The 24,558-nt window shown below is 44.1% G+C and overlaps 1 protein-coding gene across 1 annotated transcript in view; it reads left to right on the top strand.

Moving 5' to 3' along the window:
• OTOA (otoancorin) overlaps positions 1-24,558 on the top strand; it is a 176,114-nt gene that overhangs the window by 42,080 nt on the left and 109,476 nt on the right. Inside the window, exons 8-10 of the mRNA XM_073635201.1 lie at positions 18,179-18,302; positions 21,479-21,694; positions 21,790-21,957. Of these exons, the coding sequence (XP_073491302.1) occupies positions 18,179-18,302; positions 21,479-21,694; positions 21,790-21,957 (508 nt within the window). The remainder of the gene's footprint in view (positions 1-18,178; positions 18,303-21,478; positions 21,695-21,789; positions 21,958-24,558) is intronic.

Below are 24,558 nucleotides of genomic sequence, written 5' to 3'. Positions count from 1 at the left end.
CCATATACCAGAATGTACACCCCCATATACCAGACTGTACACCCCCATATACCGGGCTCTATGTCCTCCCATATACCAGACTGTACACCCCCATATATCAGGCTCTATGTCCTCCATATACCAGACTGTACACCCCCATATACCAGGCTCTATGTCCTCCCATATACCAGACTGTATACCCCCATATACCAGGCTCTATGTCCTCCCATATACCAGACTGTATACCCCCATATACCAGGCTCTATGTCCTCCCATATACCAGACTGTATACCCCCATATACCAGGCTCTATGTCCTCCCATATACCAGACTGTATACTCCCATATACCAGGCTCTATGTCCTCCCATATACCAGATTGTATACCCCCATATACCAGGCTCTATGTCCTCCATATACCAGACTGTACACCCCCATATACCAGGCTCTATGTCCTCCCATATACCAGACTGTACACCCCCATATACCAGGCTCTATGTCCTCCATATACTAGACTGTATACTCCCATATACCAGGCTCTATGTCCTCCATATACCAGACCGTATACCCCCATATACCAGGCCCTATGTCCTTCATATACCAGACTGTACACCCCCATATATGAGGCTCTATGTCCTCCATATACCAGACTGTATACCCCCATATACCAGGCTCTATGTCCTCCCATATACCAGACTGTATACCCCCATATACCAGGCTCTATGTCCTCCCATATACCAGACTGTACACCCCCATATATCAGGCTCTATGTCCTCCATATACCAGACTGTACACCCCCATATACCAGGCTCTATGTCCTCCCATATACCAGACTGTATACCCCCATATACCAGGCTCTATGTCCTCCATATACCAGACTGTATACCCCCATATACCAGGCTCTATGTCCTCCATATACCAGACTGTATACCCCCATATACCAGGCTCTATGTCCTCCCATATACCAGACTGTATACTCCCATATACCAGGCTCTATGTCCTCCCATATACCAGACTGTATACCCCCATATACCAGGCTCTATGTCCTCCATATACCAGACTGTACACCCCCATATACCAGGCTCTATGTCCTCAATATACCAGACTGTATACCCCCATATACCAGGCTCTATGTCCTCCATATACCAGACTGTATACTCCCATATACCAGGCTCTATGTCCTCCCATATACCAGACTGTACACCCTCATATACCAGGCTCTATGTCCTCCATATACCAGACTGTAAACCCCCATATACCAGGCTCTATGTCCTCCCATAAACCAGACTGTACACCCCCATATACCAGGCTCAATGTCCTCCATATACCAGACTGTATACCCCCATATACCAGGCTCTATATCCTCCATATACCAGACTGTATACCCCCATTTACCAGGCTCTATGTCCTCCATATACCAGACTGTATACCCCCATATACCAGGCTCTATGTTCTTCATATACCAGACTGTGTACCCCCATATACTAGGCTCTATGTTCTCCATATACAAGACTGTATACCCCCATATACCAGGCTCTATGTCCTCCATATACCAGACTGTATACCCCCATATACCAGACTGTATAACCCCATATACCAGACTGCATAACCCCATATACCAGACTGTATAACCCCATATACCAGGCTCTATGTCCTCCATATACCAGGCTCTATGTCCTCCATATACCAGACTGTATACTCCCATATACCAGGCTCTATGTTCTTCATATACCAGGCTCTATGTTCTCCATATACCAGACTGTACACCCCCATATACCAGATTGTATAACCCCATATACCAGACTCTATGTCCTCCATATACCAGGCTCTATGTCCTCCATTTACCAGGCTCTATGTCATCCATATACCAGGCTCTATGTCCTCCATTTACCAGGCTCTATGTCCTCCATATACCAGGCTCTATGTCCTCCCATATACCAGGCTCTATGTCCTCCCATATACCAGACTGTACACCCCCATATACCAGGCTCTATGTCCTCCATATACCAGACTGTATACTCCCATATACCAGGCTCAATGTCCTCGATATACCAGACTGTATTCCCCCAATGCAGGCAGCATGCTCCCTGTATGGAGCAGTGGTGGGCACTTACATACTCAGGGCAGGAGTAAGGCCTCCATTAGTCAGATGCAGCCACAGGCTATCCATGCATTACAGATCCTGGGAGGTGGGTCGGGCAGGGAACCCTGCGGATCTTACTATACCTGACACACAGACAGGCTGAGAGTTGGAATAGAGGGGAGGAGCAAGAGACGCGGGGCAGGTACTTAGTCACACCCCGACCAGGCTGACTAGTACAGCCAAGTGCCTGAGTGTGTCAGGATTCAGCCAGTATTCGTGGTGGGACCATATCCAGAACAGGTGGGAGGTATGGAATCCCCAGCAAGTGACTGGGGATTCTGATTTTACTGCTCCCCTCATGCTAGCATTCTCAGGTGGCTGCCTAACCCACCTAATGCTGGCACCAGTGTTCTGTCAAATTAGCCAACTTGTCAGAAACTCCAACCATTTCACTTTCGGTTTCTTTAACCACTTCAGCCCCGGACCATTTGGCTGGCCAAAGACCAGAGCGTTTTTTGTGATTCGGCACTGCGTCGCTTTAACTGACAATTGCGCGGTCGTGCGACATAGCTCCCAAACAAAATTGACGTCCTTTTTTCCCACAAATAGAGCTTTCTTTTGGTGGTATTTGATCACCTCTGCGGTTTTTATTTTTTGCGCTATAAACAAAAAAAGAGCAACAATTTTTAAAAAAGGCAATATTTTTTAATTTTTGCTATAAAAGATATATAAAAAACATTTTTTTTCCTCTGTTTAGGCCGATACGTATTTTTCTACATATTTTTGGTAAAAAAAAATCACAATAAGCGTTTATTGATTGGTTTGCGCAAAAGTTATAGCGTCTACAAAATAGGGGATAGTTTTATGGCATTTTTATTAATAATTTTTTTTTTTTACTACTACAATCTGCAATTTTTATCATGACTGCGACATTATGGCGGACAGATCGGACCCTTTTGCCGCTATTTTGGGACCATTCACATTTATACAGCGAGCAGTGCGAAGGGGTTAACCAGGAGGGGACGCTGCAGGGGTTAAGTGTGTCCAAGGGATGTGTTCTAATTGTAGGGGGGATGGGCTATGTGTGACACGACACTGATCACCGCTCCCAATCACAGGGAGCAGTGATCAGTGTCCTGTCACTAGGAAGAATGGGGAAATGCTTGTTTACATTAGCATTTCCCCATTCTTCCTCTCCGTGAGACGATCGCAGGTATCCCTGCGGACATCAATCACACTTACGGAGCTGCCGCGTCTTTAAGGGCAACATACAGGTACGTTAATATGCCTGTACGTGCCCTTCTGCCGACGTATATCGGCATGAGCCGGTCAGAAAGGGGTTAAACCATCAGTAATTGCAGATTTTGACAAATTGCTGTTTGGACACAACACCGGCAACCGAATACAGTCCGGTACAGGAAGATTTAGCTGTTTTGACAGCACAGCGGCTAACGAGGACAAAGTTGTCGCCGCCTCGGAGGCGGCCATTTTGTTGGCTAGTATCGTGCAGAGTAACAATCTCCGCTGATAATATCATGCACCGGACTGTATTAAGTTGCCACTGTTATGTCTAGACAACAATTCGTCAAAATCTCCAATTACTAAGTTAGTAGTTGAAGTTTCTGACGAGTTGGCTATTTTGACAGAACACTGGCCCTGCCTGCCAGCCTGATATTGTATGCAGAGCCTGATCCTCTTGTTTACCTTGTTCATGGTGAAGGATACTTTTAAGATATCCTCTGGTAGGTGATGTTAGCTCTCTCAGTACACAGAATCCAAGTACAAGTTGGTCTTCACCAGAGCTTCTGATGGTGGAGATTGGCCAGAAATCCTAGTGGTTCCCAGAACTCTTCACTGCAATTGACACTAAGTAATGGCCACAGAGCAGTAACAAGCAAGTATAAGGAAGCTGGAAACAAGCAAACCTGAGCAGAGCTTGACAGAGCTTTAACAGACACATGACCTATGGTTATCTATCTGAAATGCATTAAAAAAGAGCAGGACTATACTTAAAGGGGTTGTAAACCCTCATGTTTTTTCACCTTAATGCATCCCATGCATTAAGGTGAAAAAACACCTGGCTGTCACCGGCCCCCCAGCCCCCCCATTTTACTTACCTGAGCCCCTTCATTTCCTCGGCTGGGACGCACTGTCCTTCTCTCCACAGGGTTCCTCCTCTTGATTGGATAGATTGATAGCAGCACACCCATTGGCTCCCGCTGCTGTCAATCAAATCCAATGACGTCAAATCCAATGAATGGGCGCCAGGGGGGGGCCAAGTCCGGCATTCGTGTCTGTGGATGCAAATGCTGGACTCGGAAGCGTGCCTGCAAGGTAACCCCATCAGGAGAGCTCTTCTCCTAGGGGGTTATCTGATGCGGGGAAGAACCATGAGAGACGAAGGCGGACCCCAGAAGAGGATGTTCAGGGCCACTCTGTGCAAAACAAGCTGCACAGTGGAGGTAAGTATGATATGTTTGTTATTTAAAAAAAATAAAAAACGATCCTTTACAATCACTTTAAATACTTTGGCAAGTGAAACCTTAACAAATCTGGACAGAGATATAACAAATACATAGCCTGTTGCTTCCTGCTCATCTACAGATATCCAGCCCAGTAGAACTTCTTGCTGGGGGACAGTCTCTTCTACAGACCTTTACTATTGCACCAGACAGACTGTAAGGCATACATCTCAACTGCTCCCTTTGTGATGCAAATAGTGTGACCTGCCTCATCTAGCCTTTAGGAGTGACCATCAGGGAACTGACTGCTGATTGAAGGACACCTACATGTGGTGGTGAGAGGACCTTTGGCCATTCTTATTTGTATTAAACTTACTTGAGGGTGAGTGCTCCAATGTGAGATCAAGGGCCCCACCACCAGCAGAAACACTTATTATTTCTCTGGCCAATCACTAGACAGGGTCCAAACACTGCAGTTAGGCCGCAATATTTAGTTGTCAGGTGCTGGAACACAGGCAAGTTGGCTGAAAGTGGAGGATCGTGTCAGTAAGCCTAGGTTCACACTGACAGTGGCAATGAAATTTTGCGAGTTCAGCTGAACGCGCATGATTTCATTCCCGCATATCAGTCCTGACTTTGGGGCGATTTCAGAGACATCTGTGCAGGTTTCTGTACAGATGTCTATTGAAATCGCACCCCGAAGTCGCCAAAAGTAGTACAGAAAGTACTCTTGGGGATCGATTCGGACGGTGCCATTGCCAGCAATAGCCGCCAATTTGGCATGTGATTTGACATAAATGAACATTTAACCCTTGAGTGTGGGGGCAGTCCCACTGCATGGGAAGATATTTCCATTCCAATTGCATGGTCATGCAACACTGTACCCATATGAAATGTTTATCATTTTATTTTATTTCCATTTTTATCATTTTATTATAATTTTTATTAAATAGAGCTTTCTTTTCATGGTACTTAATCACCGCAGTTTTTTTTTTTTTTTTTTGCTAAATAAATGAAAAAAATTTTGAAAGAAAAGTTTTTTCTTCATATAACTAATTCTGTTATAACATTTTGCAAATAAATAATCTTTCTTCATAAATTTAGGCCAAATTTTATACTGTGAAAATAACCCAAATCCGTGTATAGTATTTAGTCTGTAGGAAAGTTATAGTGTCTACAAACTATGGTGTATATCTGAAAATCAATCAATCCTGATGTACCGAGAGCATATCTCATTTAGTAAAGGCCCAAAAATGCCAGGACAGTACAAATATCCCCAAGATTACCCCTTTTTGAAACACAGACAGCTCAAGGTATTTAGTAGGAGGCATGTGAGTTTTTTAAGTTTATTTTTTTGTCAAAATTTTTTGGAAAATGAAGAAATTAAAAAAACAGACAGATCGGCTTGGGGTGCCAACATTGCGGGCTCCCTGGACAGGTGAGTGTCCTTATATTAAAAGTCAGCAGCTGCAGTATTTGTACCTGCTGACTTTATTTTTAATTTTTTTCCCTTTAGGCTGGAACTCCGCTTTAAAAAAAAAAATTTTATACTGTCACCAGTGCAGTACAGTGTCATCAAATAACTGGTGTGGCGATGATCAGGGACACTGACTGGTGACAGTATGTAAAAAAAAAAAAAAAAAAAAATGTTTTTTTTAATTTGTAAAATATGTTTTTTCTTTTTTACATGCAGTGACCAGAGCAATACAGTGTTATGTAACATTGTACTACTCTGGGAATGTGATCTGAATTTTTTTTTTTTTTTTACACACTATAATTGCTTACAACTGAATTTTACATTTATAAGCAACCATTTTTTTCTGAATGAAAACTATTCATTTACTGTTTACTATTTTGATTAGCTATGATTGGCCGCAGCTAATCACATGGTTCAGATGGGCTGTGATTGGCCCTGTCTGTAACACGTGATCACTGTGACCAATCTCAGAGCTCATCACAATAGTACACAATGAAAGGCATGATCTGAACACAACGGGTGACAGATCATGCCGGAGAGCGGTCTGTGAGGCACGATCCTGGGAGGACATCATATGATGGCCTCCCAGGATAACAGAGCTCCCGCTTAGGTGTCATATTACAATAGGCTGGGAGGAAGGGGGTTAAACACATGTAAGTGTAACTTTTATTTTTATAATGAAGTTGTTGGATGTTATGGAGAGCGCTATGGTTTCCTTTTATTTTCTTTAAGTTCATCATGTTGGGAGACCACTGGGGAAGGTGGAGATCACAAGAGTTTTAGCACCATTGTATATTCATGAATTCACATATTGCAAAAAGATATTAGGAAAGATGTAATCTATGGACGCTGTCATTTGTTTGTGCTATACTGTACAGTATTGCCTTCAAGTTTTTGATTCTCTGTGTTCAAATTTTGTGATTTCTTATTGCGTTTTAGATTTTTACCCAAATGTGATACACAAAAGGTTGATTTTTTAAACTTTTGTGGTACACATTGTTATATTTTTTTGCAATTAGTGATATAGATAGGTGCAGGGGTATGTAGTACGGCGGCAGCCACACCATATGGGGTGCAGGGGTGCCGGTCCCCTAATCCATGCCCCCGGTCCCTAATTTACATGCAGGGCGCCGGATGCATGGATTCCAATGGGTTTTTTTTTGTTTGTTTTTTGAAGCATGTGATTAGAGCCGGAGGCTCTAACTGGCTTTAAAAAAGGGTTGGCACTGCGTCCCGAGCCCACCCAGTTGTGTGACAATAGCAAATCAATATTTGCTATTGTCTTCCTGAATCCCAGCCCAGGAAGTGGGTCCTGAGACCCAATTGGCCAAGAGGAGAAGTGGTTCTATTAACCACAGAGAAGGAAGGAGACGCAGGGTGAAGCCAACGCAAACTTGATGGGGTAAGTGCAGGGACCGATAGACTGACCAGAAGGGGGTGGGGGAGGGGGAGAACAGACCGCTGGGGGGGTGGAATGGCGTAGGACGGATTGCCCCCTCCCCCAAAAAAATATACCACCAGCCGCCACTGATGTAGTATATGATCCAATGAACTAGTAATTGATTTATTTGCGTTTAGCATGTGATATTTTTAAAAATACACATTGGGAGGATCTACTAAAATTGGAGCACTCAGAACTTGGTGCAGCTGGGCATTGTAATCAATAAACGTCTAACTTCAGCTTGTTCAGTTAAGCTTTGACAATAAAACCCGGAAGCTGATTTTATGCAGAGCTGCACCAGATTTTGCATGCTCCAATTAAAGAAAATCCTCCCCATTATGTCTATGGCAAGCCTATATTAGATTAGTGCAATCTTATGCCCTGTACACACGGTCGGATTTTCCGATGGAAAATGTGTGATAGGACCTCGTTGTCGGAAATTCCAACCGTTTGTAGGCTCCATCACACATTTTTCCATAGGAATTTCCGACACACAAAGTTTGAGAGCAGGCTATAAAATTTTCCGACAACAAAATCCGTTGTCGGAAATTCCGATCGCGTGTACACAAATCCGACGCACAAAGTGCCACGCATGCTCAGAATAAATTAAGAGACGAAAGCTATTGGCTACTGCCCCGTTTATAGTCCTGACGTACATGTTTTACGTCACCGCGTTCAGCACGATTGGATTTTCCGACAACTTTGTGTGACCGTGTGTATGCAAGACAAGTTTGAGCCAACATCCGTCTGAAAAAATCCTAGGATTTTGTCGTCGGAATGTCCGATCAATGTCCGATCGTGTGCACAGGGCATAAGTCTAATAAACTAAACTAGTACTCAATTATAAGATAAGCTTCATAAGATATATTGTTTTAAACAGATTTCTTTTTTTTTTTTTTTTTTTTTTTTTTTTTTACAAAGCTCTGGCTATAACTTTGCTTTGAGATGAGAGATGCACTGTAAAATATGAATATGAAAAACATGAACATCCAAAAATAGAACATGTTCAATACTGGATCATACACTCAGTCAGAGAACTAGTACAAAATGTGACCAGGGGCTTCCACACAAGTCATACAAAACCTCTGACAACTCTATTCAGCCTTTAACAACTTTAAAAAAATGGATATGCTTTCTTCTTTTGTTAAAAAAAAGTTGAATACGTCTATTAGAAGCTCAAGCAGATAAGGGAAAGAAAATGGGATGTGAATAAAAGAGGAACTCTAAAAAGTTTTTGCACATGATGTAGTATAAGCAAACTGGAGTACCTAAAGAGCAGTTACATGAGTCTCCTAGTTCTCATTACATCTCCTGCTTGCTGTGCAGTGCTGTATTTCCATCATTGGAAACTGTAGGTACCCAGCCTTTGGTAACCAATGCAATGCCTAACTGCTACAATCACCGCTTGTAGGCCTCTTACACACTGTACTGATGCATCAGAGAGAGCTGCACGATTAATCGTTACAAAATCGCGATCTTGATTCAACCCGCCTCATGATTTTAATCCGGTATTTCCACAATTCATGTAACAAGTGCAGAGCCGTTCCCCGCTCACAGCTGTCAAAAAAAAGACACTGGTACTGTTTATCAACAACATGCGCTGAAAGAGAGGTAAAACGAAACATTGTATCGTTCGTTGTGTTTTTTTAGAGATCAAAGGGATGAAATTCTGTCTGCAAATGAGGTCAGTTTAACCACTTAACTGACTGTAAAGTCTCATTTTTTTTTTTAAATCAAAATAACAAACATTTTATACTTACCTCCTCTGTTGCAGTGTATTTGCATAGAGCAGCCCAGATCCTTCTCTTCTTGGGTCCCTCTTCGGCGCTCCTGGCCCCTGCTTCCTGTCAAGTGCCTCCACAGCAAGCAGCTTGCTATGGGGGCACCCGAGCCGAGTCACAGCTTCCTGTGTCTACTCAAACATGGGGAGCCAATGGCGCAGCTGCTGTGTCTCAGCCAATCAGGAGGGAGGGTCTCGGACGCCCGAGACACTTGTGGACATCGCTGGACAGAGATGGGGATCACGTGTGAGAAATCCCCCAAGGTGATGAACTTACCAGATAGATCAAAGTAATTTGCTCGTACTAATCAGTCCTTTTAAGCAGGCACTTCTTCCTTCCATCTAGATATTGCTCGTAACAAGCAAGAGAAATGTACACATAGCGTAATCCAATAAAGATTTATTTGGTTGTTAAAAATCCCCCTTTACAAATGCGCACTTACAAATCATAAGAATTAAACAGGCATATAGTATTGCAATGACTCCCGTCTCACTCGCATGTCTATTTCTCACCACTCTGCTGATATCTCAAAGAGCGGCGTTCCCGGGTTGAGAAGACAGCTGGTCGGACGGCGTAGGTAGCTGCGTGGTCATGTTCTGACGTGTTTCGTCATCACTTCGTCAGAGGGTGAAATAAATCTTTATTGGATTATGCTATGTGTACAATTCTCTTGCTTGTTACGAGCAATATCTAGATGGAAAGATGCAGTGCCTGCTTAAAAGAATTGATTAATACAAGCAAATTACTTTGATCTATCTGGTAAGTTCATTACCTTAGGGGATTTCTCACACGCAGTGTGGTGACGGGATTCAGTTGGATTCAGACCCCATATGAACTTTATTGATGGACTTATGATATATGTATTGGAATTGGGACACAATTTCTATAGCTTTGATTTTTCAGTGTCGCTAATGTTACAGCCCACTGTAGCATATTTTGAGATTAGCTGGAGTTTGGCTTCAGCTTGTTAGTGTATCAAAATCTGCTGGTACATCTAACACTCTCCTCCCTCCAGACTTATACTGCTGCTGTCCAAACGTGCCCCCTGTGCTCATTCAGCCAGAGTGGGGCACTCTAATATAAGAGGTGTGTTACTGGCCAAATCGCCAGGTGGAAACAGAGGGAAAAAAGCCAGAAGAAAGAAAACAAATTCAGCCACCGCATCTAATGATTGCAATTAAGAGCTTCAATATAATGCATTTTGGTTTTGGGTTTAATACTGCTTTAGTTATTTAAAATTACAAGCTAATAGCGATTCAGCTGCACTCATAATGTGTAATTTAGCACTGGCTCAGATCCAGACACTTTATCTTTGAAATATACTGTATTCACAACAGGTGAGGTTATTTACTTTGTTATCTTTGACATTGTTTAAAGTAGTTGTAAACCCTTACCTTTACCCAGTGAAGTGACAAAACAAATCCTCCTACATAAGTTGTACCTGTTTATCTGCGGTTTTCTCTTCTCTACAGCTATTAAAAGTGCACAATTTATAAAGCTTGTCTGAGCAATCGGAAAAAAGGGATGGGAGCTGATTTTACACTCTGCATAACTGCATAGTGAGGAGATCTCTGAGAGCTGATTGGAGGGAAAGGGCGCCCCCCTCTTTACACAGCACACAGGAACAGTTGAGGCTGTCAACCAGCTGGAGATCCCTCCCCTGTCACTATTTTTCTCTTGCTGTCAAAATGGAGAGGGATAAAGCAGCAGACAGAAATGACATTTAGTGCACTTAATGGAGACAAGTACACACTATAAAGGGATATGCTTTGTTCATATTTCATATCTAAAGTTTACAACCACTTTAGCCACTTCCCAACCACCTGCCATGCATATACTGCAGCAAGGCGGCTCTATTTCGCAAAATCACGTTCCTGTATATGATTTTGTCAATACCCACTGGGGGGCATGCGCGCCGCCATAGCCACTATCACGCGCTGATTGGCTACAGGGAGAGCCAATCAGTGGGCCTGGCAGACGCGATGTCTGCCGGCTACCCACAATTGCTTCCCACAGAGAGAGAATGGCGGTCTGCCGATGTAAACAAGCAGACCGCCATGCTGTCAGGCATGGACACTCTGATCTAGTGTTCCTGCTAATCAGGAACAGGCAGGGCTGTCTTTAGGGTAGGGCAAAAGGGGCAGCTGTCCTCAGTGGCATAGCATGGGTTGTCAGCGCCAGGGGCAAGGCAAGTAATTTGCGCCCCCTAACCTGAGTACTTTTAGCACTCCCCGAGTCCCTTCCCTTCCTACAATAGTACTGACCAGCCTGATTCCTACACTCTGACCACTACACAGACCTACCTGACCACTACACTAACCTACCTCACCACTACACTAACCTACCTGATTCCTACACTGACCATTACACTGACCTACCCAATTCCTACATTGACCACTACACTAACCTCTACACTGACCTACATGATTCCTATACTGACCACTGCACTGACCTACCTGTCCAATACACTGACCTACCTGATTCCTATACTGACCACAACACTAACCTATCTAAGTTCTACGCTGACCTACACTGTCCACTACACTACGCTGTCCACTACACTGATCTACCTGTCCACTATACTACACACTGACCACTAAACTACACACTGACCACTACATTACACACTGACAAGACCACTACACTGACTACTACACACTGACCAGACCACTGACCACACAACTACACTGATCATTACACACTGACCTGACCACTACACACTGACCAGACCACTACACTGACCACTACACACTGACCAGACCACTAAACTACACACTGACCAGACCACTACATTGACCACTACACACTGACCAGACCACTACACTGACCACTACAAAATGACCAGACCACTACACTGACCACTACACACTGACCACTACACACTGACCGGACCACTGACAACTACACTGACCACTACACACTGACCACTAAACTACACACTGACCACTACACTACATACTGACTACTACCCTGACCAGACCACCACAACTATACTGACAACTACACACTGACCAGACCACTGACCACTATACACTGACCCCCTACACACTGACCAGACCACTACACTGACCACTACACACTGACCAGAACACTGGCCACTACACACTGACCAGACCACTACACACTACACTGACCACTACACTACACACTGACCAGACAACTACACTACACACTGGCCAGAATTACTGGCTGCTCCCTCCCTCCAGACCATGTCCGCTCCCCCCGGACCAGCAACACGACTCACGAGGGAGTCTCTCACCTGCTTTTCTTCCATCTGCATTCTACCTCTGCGGTCTGTCACACTGCCTGCCATGATGGGAAAATGATCTGGGATCCAGTCTGGAGGACAGGAGGAGGGGAAGACAGTGGTGGCTCACAGCTAAGCGGAGGCCAGCCCCGCTCACCAGTGATCGACGATAGCCCAGCCCCGCTCACCAGCGATCGAGGATAGGCCAGCCCCACCGCTGCAAGTGACCCCATTCGCCCAATCCGAGAGCACCAGGGGCCAGCCTGAGATTAAACATGGCGGCCGAAGTGCGGGGATACAGGAGATCGAAATTAGGAGGACGGAGCCGGGGGGTGACACTCACTGAAGCAGAATTTCGCCCACCCCTCAAATGTTGCGCCCGGGGCCACGCACCCCCACATTATGCCACTGGATACCCTGGGCCCCATCATTGTTGTGTGGCCCAAAGCAGCTGCCTTATACTTTCCAACTATGCCAGTTTAAATTTCCTTGTCCCTTAAAGTTTTAGTCCTGTGCTGTGTCCGATATCTCAGTGTGAAGTGCTGCTACAAATGCTGCCCAGCTCTGCGCTATTGCTGTGTACAGATGACTCACTTGTAGACCCTGTGTTTACATGTAAATAACCTGCATTTGTATGTAAATAGCCCTGGACCACGACATTCATATGTAAATAGAGGCAGCATTCATATGTATTTCATGCCCCCCCTGAGGTTATATCCACCATTATTTTAGCTGAATGCTGCCCACTGGGGAGGTAAAGGGACATGCTTTAAAGTCCTGCCTACAACTGTGGTCATTAAGCCTAACATCAGCCTGTTCTGCAAAGGTAAGCAAATTGGAGGCAGAGCCCTTTTTCACAATAACATGGTGCCACAGCACCATGAATATTGGAGCATATGAACTCCATGGCACTGCTGTGTTTCTGTGGAGTCAGTAAAGCGATTTTGCATGCGTTCGCGATACACAAAAATGAGAATGCAGGATAATGTCTCAGTTACATTGGTGGTCAGTGTAAGTCTCCTCATTACATTGGGGCTTGGTGTACAATCCTTTCATTCACACTAGTGGCCAGTGTGAAGGTCCCCTTACATTGGAGGTTACTGTGAATGCTCCTATTACATTAGTGGTCAGTGTAAATCCCCATTACAATGGTGGCCAGTGTAAAAACTCCTCTTTATATTGTTAATTGTTAAAAAATCCAAACTTGCATTTGTGGTCAGTTTCAAATCCTCCTTTACATTGGTGGTCCATGTAGAAGCCCCCTTTAAATTGATGGTGATTGTAAATCCCCCCTTACAATGGTGGCCAGTGTAGAAATGCGCCTTTATTGGTTGTTGATGTAAAATGCCCCTTTACATTGGTTGTCAGTGTACATTCTTCATTACATTGGTGATCGGTGTACATTTCCCTTTACATTGGTGGTAAGTACAGAATTGCCCTTACATTAGTGGTCAGTGTAAATCCCCCCTAACATTGGTGGTTGGTGTATAAGTGTCACTTTACATTGGTGGTCAGTACAAATCTCCTCGACAATGGTTATCAGTATATATTCCCCCTTACATGGAGGTCATTGTATATCCCCCTTACACTGGTGGTTGATGTAAATGCCAATGCTCCTATTACATTGTCAGTGTCAGTGTAATACCTCTTTATTTTGGTGGGTGGTGTAACATCCCCCGTGACATGGTGGGCAGTGCAAATTCCCCCTCACATTGGTGGACATTGTAAATTCCCCATTACATTGGTGGTCAGTGAAAAATTCCCCACTGTATACTTGCCAAAGATTTCTAGCTTTGCCCTACATGATTCAGAATTTGACACAATGTACTGCCTCCTAACTAATCCCATCCCACCACCACTGATCCCATCAGCCCCCCAGTATTGCCACTGATCACCCTCACCTCCCCCCTCCCCCACCACTGCCACTGATCCCAGGAGTCCTAGGATCCCTAGGAGTTTTCTGTCTTTTGATGGGTCCCCTCACCTCCCCAGTACATGGTGTGCAGGCAGTGAGGAGATGATGTGCTGTAACCTTTAGCAGCCAATCAATGAGCAGTAATGATGTGCACTAACCTCTTGCAACCAATCATTGAGCGGCAAGGATATGCAGTAACCTCTAGCAACCAATCAGTGGGCAGTAATAATGTGCAGTAACCTCTAGAAACCAATTAGTAAATGGTAAGCATGTTCAGTAACCTCTAGCAACCAAACAGTGAACAGTATTGATGTACAGTAATCTCTAGCAACCAATCAACAAGCAGAAGTCATGTGCTGTAACCTCTAGCAAATAATCAGTAAGCCATAATTTGTGCTGTAACCTCTAGCAACCAGTCAGTAGGTGGTAATGATACACTGTAACCTCTGGAACCAATCACAATCGCTGCCTGATCTGATTCAGTAAACTGATTTTGAGCCTAGCTACTAGTTATAGTATGTCTCATAGCAGGTGGAAAACGAAATTGCTTGGAAGGGGGGGCCCAAGAAAATATTTGCCCAGGGTCCAATCAATATTAAAGATGGCCCTGGGAACAGGGATTAGAGTGTCCATGCAGTGAGCCCATCCCCCAACACAGTTAGAAACCCACTGAGGGAACACAGTTAACCCTTTGATCTCCCCTGAAGTTAACCCTTTCCCTGCCAGTGTCATTTATACAGTGTCAATGCATATTTTTAGCACTGATCACTGTAATAATGTCACTGGTTCCTCAAAAAAGTGTCAAGTGTCACCAAAGACCACCAAAATAAAGCTCTATTTGTGGGAAAAAAAGGACATCAATTTTATTTGGGTACAGCGTCGGACGACCGCACAATTGTCAGTTAAAATAGCGCAAAAAATGGCCTGGTCATTAAGGGGGTAAATCCCTCCGGGGCTGAAGTGGTTAAAGCATATGTATGGTCAAAATGTAAAAACATACATTCATTTCCACATGTACTGTATTTTTCGCTCCATAAGACGCACCTAGGTTTTAGAGGAGGAAAACAAAAAAAAAAATATTCTGAACCAAATGGTGTACTAAAATATTTACCAGTGACAATGAAATGCAGCCTGGCCTGTGCCAAAGAAATGCAGACTTGCCAGAGCCAATAAAATGCAGACTGACAATTGCCAATAATGCAGCCCGACCTGTGCCATTATTTCAGCCCAACCTGTGCCATTATTGCAGCCTGACCTGTGCCATTATTGCAGCCTGACCTGTGCCATTATTGCAGCCTGACCTATGCCATTATTGCAGCCCGACCTGTGCCATTATTGCAACCCGACCTGTGCCATTATTGCAGCCTGACCTGTGCCATTATTTCAGCCTGACCTGTGACATTGTTGCAGCCCGACCTGTGCCATTATTGCAGCCTTACCATTGCCATCGCTTGGGCTGCTCTGTCTTCTATCTCGACAAACCGGGAGATTGCCCGGCGCTCGGGGGGGCGTGCCGGTACTAACGTGGCATTGGGGGGGGGGCGTGCCGGTAGCGTCGGTGGGGCGGTGCCGGCGTCGGTGGGGAGCGGCACCTGATGTACATTCAGACCATAAGATGCAGAGACATTTTACACCATATTTTTGGGGGAAAAAGTGTGTCTTATTGTCCGAAAAATACAATATTTCAAATATTTCTAGCCTATAGCTGTTTATCTGAACAATCTTGAAGTTTGTAAACTTAAAGTGTTACTAAACCCACAACAGTAAAATCAGTCTGTATATGCAGTAAAGCATGCTTGTTATACTCACTGTGGAACCTAAGGGTTTAATCCTCTGCATTGTGTAAAAAGGCCGTTTGATCCTGTCTTTTCTGATCCTCCCCTTCTTCCACAGTCCCCAATCCATCTCCTGCTAGAAGAGAAGCCAAGAGACAAGCTGCACATGCTCAGTTTGGAGTGTATTGCTAAAGGGGTTTTTTTTCTTGGGAGAGTGCATGTGATCAGCACAGGGCCAATCAGCACTGTCCAGACAGAGGATCAGGGGTTCTGCAGCCTTATATTAAAGTCAGAGAAGAATGAAAACTACAAGCTTTAATGAGACACAGAAGTCACAAGACTGCTCTTACTGCTGATGAGAAATTTAGCATTTTATATGTACTAAAATAATTGCATTTCCATAGTCTGCGTGCCGTGGGAGACCAGATATAGTGAATGGGTTTAGTAACATTTAAGACTGGTACACATGGGATGAATATCGGCCGTATCAGCCGGTTCAACAGAAACCAGCTGACATTCGGGCCCTGTGTACAGCAGCCTGTCCGGCAGGTATGTCCTGGCCATCGGGACTACTGGGAGTTTCCCGGTGGGCCAATGGCTTAGTGGGTCATCAGGTGCAGTCCTGGAGCCGCTCCTCTCTGACAGTGAATGATCGCAATTTCACTCCTGTCACCAAGGAGCAGCTGCCGACACTTGCTGGAGAGAGGATTAGGCTTTCTGCTCACTCCAGCCTGCAGGGGGAGATAGACAGCTGGCAGACTTTCCTTCCTCTCTCCCCTTATCACATGACTGGAGAGAGGAACGAGATGCTGCCTTCAGAACTGTGAGTACACATGGGAGGGGGAGGAGAGGGATGACATTCTGATGTAAGGGGGCTGCTGATGGGGACACTCTGATGAAAGGGGGCTGCTGATGGGGATGCTCTGATGTGAAGGGGGCTGCTGATGGGGACACCCTGATGTGAAGGGGGCTGCTGATGGGGACACGCTGATGTAAGGGGCTGCTGATAGGGACACTCTGATGTGAAGGGAGCTGCTGATGGGGACACTCTGATGTGAAGGGGGCTGCTGATGGGGACACACTGATGTGAAGGGGGCTGCTGATGGGGATACACTGATGTGAAGGGGGCTGCTGATGGGGACACGCTGATGTAAGGGGCTGCTGATAGGGACACTCTGATGTGAAGGGGGCTGCTGATGGGGACACTCTGATGTGAAGGGGGCTGCTGATGGGGACACACGGATGTGAAGGGGGCTGCTGATGGGGACACACTGATGTGAAGGGGGCTGCTGATGGATACTCTGATGTAAGGGGACTACTGATGGGGACACTGATGTAAGGGGGCTGCTGATGGGGACACTGATGTAAGTAGACTGCTGATGGGGACACTAATGTAAAGGGACTGCTGATGGTGAGGCAGAACACAGCGGTCAGCGCTCGCAGCCATTACATCAGAGTGTCCCCATCAGGTTTAGGATGTTGATAGGGACACTGATGTAAGGGCGCTGCTGATGGGGACACTGATGTAAGGGGACTTCTGATGGGGACACTGATGTAAGAGGACTGCTGATGGGGATACTGATGTAAGGGGACTGCTGATGGGGACACTCTGATGTAAGGGGGCTGCTGATGGGGACACTGATGTAAGGGGACTGCTGATAGGGACACTGATGTAAGGGACTGCTGATGGGGACACTAATGTAAGGGGACTGCTGATGGTGAGGCAGAACACAGCGGTCAGTGCTCGCAGCCATTACATCAGAGTGTCCCCATCAGGTTTAGACATCAATGGCTGGCTGTGTGTTGAGTTATTTTGAGGGGACAGCAAATTTATACTGTTATATAAGCTGTACACTCACTACTTTAAATTGTAGCAAAGTGTCATTTCTTCAGTATTGTCACATGAAAAGATATAATAAAATATTTACAAAAATGTGAGGGGTGTATTCACTTTTGTGAGCTACTGTAATTTTGCTTTTGTATATGGACAGTAACAGTTGTTTTCCCACTGTTGATTACAGGTTGGGTTTGTTGGTCTGCTTCTATGATGATATCCAAGATATTGATTCATTGGTCGCAAAAGCTTTACTGCATCAGATGATCAAGTGCAACCAGCTGCGGGGCTTCCGTACCGATGTACAGAAGGTAGCCTAATGTAACTTATTAAATTGATAGTATTCCCTAAGACTCTGAGGGTTCGATAGATTTCACCATTTCTAGCTATATTAAACACATATCTCTATGGAGCCGGTTCACATATCTCCGTTGTGGCTGCGGAGCGGCTTGCACAGGAGTCCTGTGCATTTTTGGCTCAGTTTCAGGGCCGAATTCAGTCAAAAATTCAGGCCTGATCCGTTCCTGAAACGGAGGACCGGGACGCACCAGACCCCCTTGTAACGTCATCCCGAGTATGAAAGGGGTTAAAGTCGTTTGGGACGTTCCTTTCCCGAACACCAAGGCAGCTACCGAACACTCCGATCAGCCAAACAAGAAATCCATGCAAATAATTCTCCCCCAAATACGAGACGAGGCTCTGTATTGAGATTCAAACAGGAATGATTTTTATTGAAAGGAATACAGGCTCTTTTATACAGTAAAAGAGGAGGTGCATACCTCCTGCTCATATTATTCTGAACATACACCTGTGACCAGAAACCTAATTAACATGAGCTAATTAACTAATCCCTTTAGACAGCCTAGATGACTCAGACATGACCTTTAGGCCAGAATGGCCATCTTGTGGCTCAGAAAACACAATCAACATTATCACAAATCAACACAGAACTCTTCTTCACTCAATAGCAGAGTTAATTAACACAAACAACAATGGGGATCTAATGACTCTTAGATCCCATACTAGACTTATTTACAATAAACACATTCTAGCAGACAACAGACAGACAGGTGGCTGGAATTTACATCAGCATCTCCTAATAGTATTTGTCCCAGCATTATGAATCGGCCACTATTTCTAATATGGCAAATCCAGGGTCCCCAGAGTCTCTGTCTCCTATGGGGATATGGACGTGAATCTAAAGTAACGCCACCTCAAGGGTCCCCAGGCATACAGCTCACAAAGAGCACCGTTCCGCCAAATGCCAGGGCCCATAATCGGTCAGTAAGAGGCTAGAATTCAGTCCCCCCCAAAAGCCTCTCTCCCGGCTAGGTCTGTCACACCCCTGATGCCAGCCGCATCTGTTGGAGGTGTGAACCCAGCCTAAAGCCTAATTCTTGGAACATTTGCAGCCCCACTCCAAGGGTTAACTACTTGTTTAGTCTAGGGGACAGAAAAGCACTTTTATTTACCTGATCCTTCACTCCTTTGGGAAACAACGCTCCCCTCTGCTCTAAAAGAGGACTGTTCCTCTGTGTCCTCACATCAAATGCCAGGTTATGGGCTCAGCATGAGTCTTGATAATGTCAGAGGACATTAGACCGCCAAAGTGTAAGGGAGAGGAGGCTGCATGGACCAGTCTAGCAGCACAGAGGAACCTTCAGAAGCAGAGCATCAGGTAAGTAAACCTGATTTTATTGGTCCCCTTGGCATAAATGAGTAGTTAACACTGCAGTGCGAGTGCAGCCCTTACTGACTTTAGTAGCTGTTGTTTCCTCTGCAGCTCAGCCCATCCTGCTCCCCTTGCAGCAGTGACTCAGTAGCCTTCCAGCCTTTATTATTTATATTATAAACCCAGAGCAGGAACACTGGGAGGGGGCACAGGAAGAGCTAAGTTGCTGAGAGAATGACTTGAATGACTTCAGTCCTTCAGGAGATGAGTTGCTCCACAGTTCCTGCAGTTACAGAGGTCAGTGAGCACTAATGCCACATACACACAAGCGGACTTTCCGGCAGACTCGGTCCGGCAGACCGGACTCCGTCGGACAATTCGATCGTGTGTAGGCTCCAGCGGACTTTTTTTTCCCAAAAGTCCAACGGACCTAGAAATAAAACAGGTTTCAAATCTTTCCGATGGACTCGAGTTCGGTCAAAAAATTTTGCTCGTCTGTATGCTAGTCCGACGGACTAAAAACAACGCTAGGGCAGCTATTGGCTACTGGCTATCAACTTCCTTATTTTAGTCCGGTCGTACGTCATCACGTACGAATCCGTCGGACTTTGGTGTGATCGTGTGTGTCCAAGTCCATTCATTTGAAAGCCTGGCGGACCTACGCTGCAAAGTCCGTCGGAAAGACTGTTGGACCTAGTCTGTCGAAAAGTCCACTCGTGTGTACGCGGCATTATTTTAAAGCACATGAACAGCTTGTTGGGAACATGTAAATTCTTGAATGTCCTTAGCCTGCCACAGATTCTCTTTAGACCCCAAAAAATGCTCATTTCATCGTTTTAGTTAATTTTCTCAGATTTATTTTCTGCCTAACAGGATTTACTCTTTAATGTAAAATTGGTGTCAATGCAATATTTTTTTCTGAATGTTAGAGGAATCTGCAGGGAGTCAGTCTTGATGCACACACCTCTGCCATGCTACACAGTTATGAAGATCACTCTGTTGTTTTCTAGTTCAAATTTATTGTGTTGATAATGTTAATTCATCACAGGCACAGTGGCTGCGATTGGTGGAACAGTGAGGCTGCAATTGATGGGGCCCCCCAAAAATTTTGAGCACCAGCTGCCACTGCTTTCTGTATTAGGGTGTCTCCACTCTGGATGAAGGTGCAACAGAGACAACAGCAGCATTGTCAGTCTGGGGGGAGGGGGGATGTTAGATGCACTAGCAGATTTAGATAAACTAACAAATTGAAGCCAAACTCTAGCCAACACTTTATAAGCTACAGTTACAGCAACAGTGCTTATGCGATAAAGGTTTAACATAAATAAGTAAAATCTGACCATTGTAAGCACCCCTTAAATGGTTTGCCTTCTAACCTTCTAATTGCTACATCTGCAGGAAAGCTTGTTCTGTTGAAAAACAACAGACTTACTGGCTGTTTTAGCAGGTAAATAAAGGAAAGAAAACGTAAAAATGAAAACGAATGTGGACACAGCATCTACAAATATAATAAATGTTTGCTTATGGGTTTAATACCGCTTTAAGAGTCTCCTATTTCCTGCACTGGGTAAGGAGATGCTTAGTGTAGGTAGGAACAAGTGTTCAGATGGTGTAATTCTAACACACAGAAATAATTTAAAGCCTAAAAAAAAAAACATACATTGATCGTGCATAAATATAAAAGATTTACAGGTCAGCAGTTTAACATTTATTACTGCTCCAAAATAGGTTGTGTTTATTTATAATGGAATGTTGAGTGTACTTCAGGTAATAAAGTTAATGCTTGAAATAAAAGTAACTGTCTGCCCTTTGCAGCTGAAAGCTAGGCTCATGCATATTGCCACCATAAATCAGACCCTGAATGACAGTCTGGGATCTCTCTCGGATGCTGTGGTAAGCCTAACCATATCCCAGCTGGAATCACTGTCACCAGAAGCAGTGCAGGGTGCTATCCTAACCCTGCAGCAAGTCTCCGGCTGGACCAAGAGCCAGATCATGATCTTGACCAAAAAGTTTCTCCAGTCTGAAAAGGTAACCCTTAAATAACACCTTCAATATATATATATATATAAGTCCTTTCATGGTGTTATGTTAACAAACTAGTTTTTATTTCTTATATTTCTTAGAATTTAACATATTTCAATGTAAGCCAGCTTGGAGAACTGGTGACTGGTGTCAGTGCAGACCTATTTTATGAGATGAATTTACGGGAGCTTGTACTAGCTCTGAAAAATGGACTTTCCCAACATGCACCAGAAATTTCACCAGTGCAGCAAGAAAGCATTCTTAACAAGGTAACCTAACAATTGTAGATTAGGCAGGCTCAAATCAAACAGAGGATATGTAAAATAGGTCAAGGGAACACTTTGTGTTTACTTATGAAGAATTCATTGTCTGTCAAAACTGCATGTAAATTCATTCTGCATGAATGGGCAAAACATAATGATCTTGGGCTATACTCTCTGCAGATCGAATATGTGAATTGGAAAAATACTGCAAGATGGTCAGTAGATGGAGCTGAGGAGCATAATTTGTTCCCATTATAGTCTGTGCAATCTAGTGGCCTTAATGTGGTATTTTTTCAATTCCCACATTCAATCTGTACAGAATGTAACCTGAGTGAACTAAATTTTGCCCCGTTCGCACAGAACAAATTTATATGCAGCTATGCAAGTTTTTTTTTTTTTTATAAATAAACTTTATTTTTCTTTTTATAACTTCCCCACTGTCTTAATTACAGGGTTTTTCCACTTTATTGTAAAAATGAAACTCCAACATATTTTTTTTTCATAAAAGATTTGTTGGCACATTTGCCATAGCCCTTTTACACTGATGCACTTTTATGCAGCTTAAGGGCACTTGCATGTGCTTTTGATGTGTCCCCATTGACAACGGAAGATGCCTTTGTGGTACACTTCTGAAAAACTGCACCAAACATGCAGCATGCAGGACTTTTCAAAGCACAGTGAACTTGCAGTATGAACAGTTATATAGGATTTAAAATTGTTTTCCTGACACAGCATGACAGCATATACGTATGGGTAGGTTCCGCCCCTGCCCTATTCCAGGACCGGTTATACTATATAAGTAAGTCTCCTCCCTGCAGGCAGCTGTCAGGAGACTAGTAGACCAGACTGTGTGGACTGCACAGAGATAACCCAAAACGCATGTAAGTGAATAAATAATATTTATTAAAATAGGTGATAATTCAGAAAATACAAACAGTGCAAAACCAACACAACAAACCCACTACAAACAACAATATATACAGCAAAGGGGCAATACCGGAATCACAGATGTCAGCCAGGCCAGGGTCATACACAGCAGGTCAGCAGGAACAAGGGATATACCAGAAACATAAACGTTTAGCCAAGCCAAGGTCATACACAGGAGATAAGCAACTGAACAAGGGCAGGTTGGGAAAGGGAGATAATGGATGGGATAGGATACAGGCTCAGGAGCAGGTTCCGATACAGGAGATACAGGTTACAGGATACGGGATAACAGGTCAGGGCGCAAGGAAGAAAGATACCAAGGCAAGCATGTGAGGGCTTGCCGGGTATTTATAGGATTGACTATAATTGACTTCAAGTCACACCTGAGCGCAGGGAGTGTTGTCTGCTCCATACTACCAGGATCCATCCGCTGGTGGACGTCAGTACTGCGGCCAAAAGATGAAATGACACCAGCAGGGAAATATTCTCCTGACAGTTCAACACTGCCAGGAGACACCTGCTGGTGGACCCCAGTACTTCATGCCAAATGATATATCTTACCAGCGGATGGACCCTTTCCTGACAGCAGCATTCTCTTTTTTTTTTCCTCACTGCTACAGCCGGTTATGCTGCTGTTGAATGAAATATACAAACATATACCGTGCTGTCCAAACGTGCAAGAATAGCAGCCAACACAACAGTGATTCAAACTGCAAAAGTGTAAAGTAATAAAGTAAAGTGCAGCGCTAAATTCAAAATATGACTAAAATAAGTGTACAGTTGGTCTGAATATAATGTACAAAATTAAAACTTGTGTCCTTAAGTGAAATATAGGGACCACACCGGTCCTTATGTGAAAGAAACAAACTAAAATCCAGTGAAATGAATAACAGTCCAATGGATCATATGGGTGTATCAAATTATGAGTATCACATAAATGGAAATGGACAGAAGATCCACCACCAAAGTCACCAATCGCTTACCAGAAGGATTGAACTCAGATAGGTATACACCTAATGAGTCAATCAAGGCTTTTGTGAGATGCCCAGGATGATTCAGGCTCACAGTATAACCGCAGCTTCCATGTTTCAGAACAGTGGATGTCAGTAGGCAGGATAATAAAGGGCAGGCAGCCCAACCTGAAGAAGTTCAAAGCAGAGAGTATAGGTGAGCCGGAAAAATGCACCAGTGTGAAAGGGGCCATACATTCACTATTCATTTGTTAAACATTTGCCAGGTGAAAAATACATTCTGTGATATTTGGTAACATCTGTTCTTCAATAGGAAAAGGTGCTTAATGTAACATTCAGCCTGTTTTTAAAATGGTGACTGTTATAATATTTGCAGAAGAAGATTCAAAGTCACCAGTACTGCAGCTAAATGTGTACAACAGATACAGTATATTGTAAAAATAGCGTCACATAAGTCAGAAGAATACAGACATTTCACTTGCTTTGCTGAGTACCTTCTACAAGGCAACATACTGTATGTTGTTTTGCGGATGGGACAATGTTTTCACAATAAATCTGTGATACACATTTATCTGTAGTGCTGATGATTTCATATCTTCTTATCTGTTTTTGGCATGGCATCCACAGATTCCATAAAGTGCTGTACCATAAGGGTTGCAGTTTCACTATGGTTGAGATGGGAAAACATTGCAATGATTGCTTTCATGTA

The sequence above is a fragment of the Aquarana catesbeiana genome, linkage group LG06 (assembly GCF_042186555.1).
Source record: "Aquarana catesbeiana isolate 2022-GZ linkage group LG06, ASM4218655v1, whole genome shotgun sequence".
Lineage (NCBI taxonomy): Eukaryota > Metazoa > Chordata > Amphibia > Anura > Ranidae > Aquarana > Aquarana catesbeiana.
This window is presented reverse-complemented; position numbering and strand designations above follow the sequence as displayed.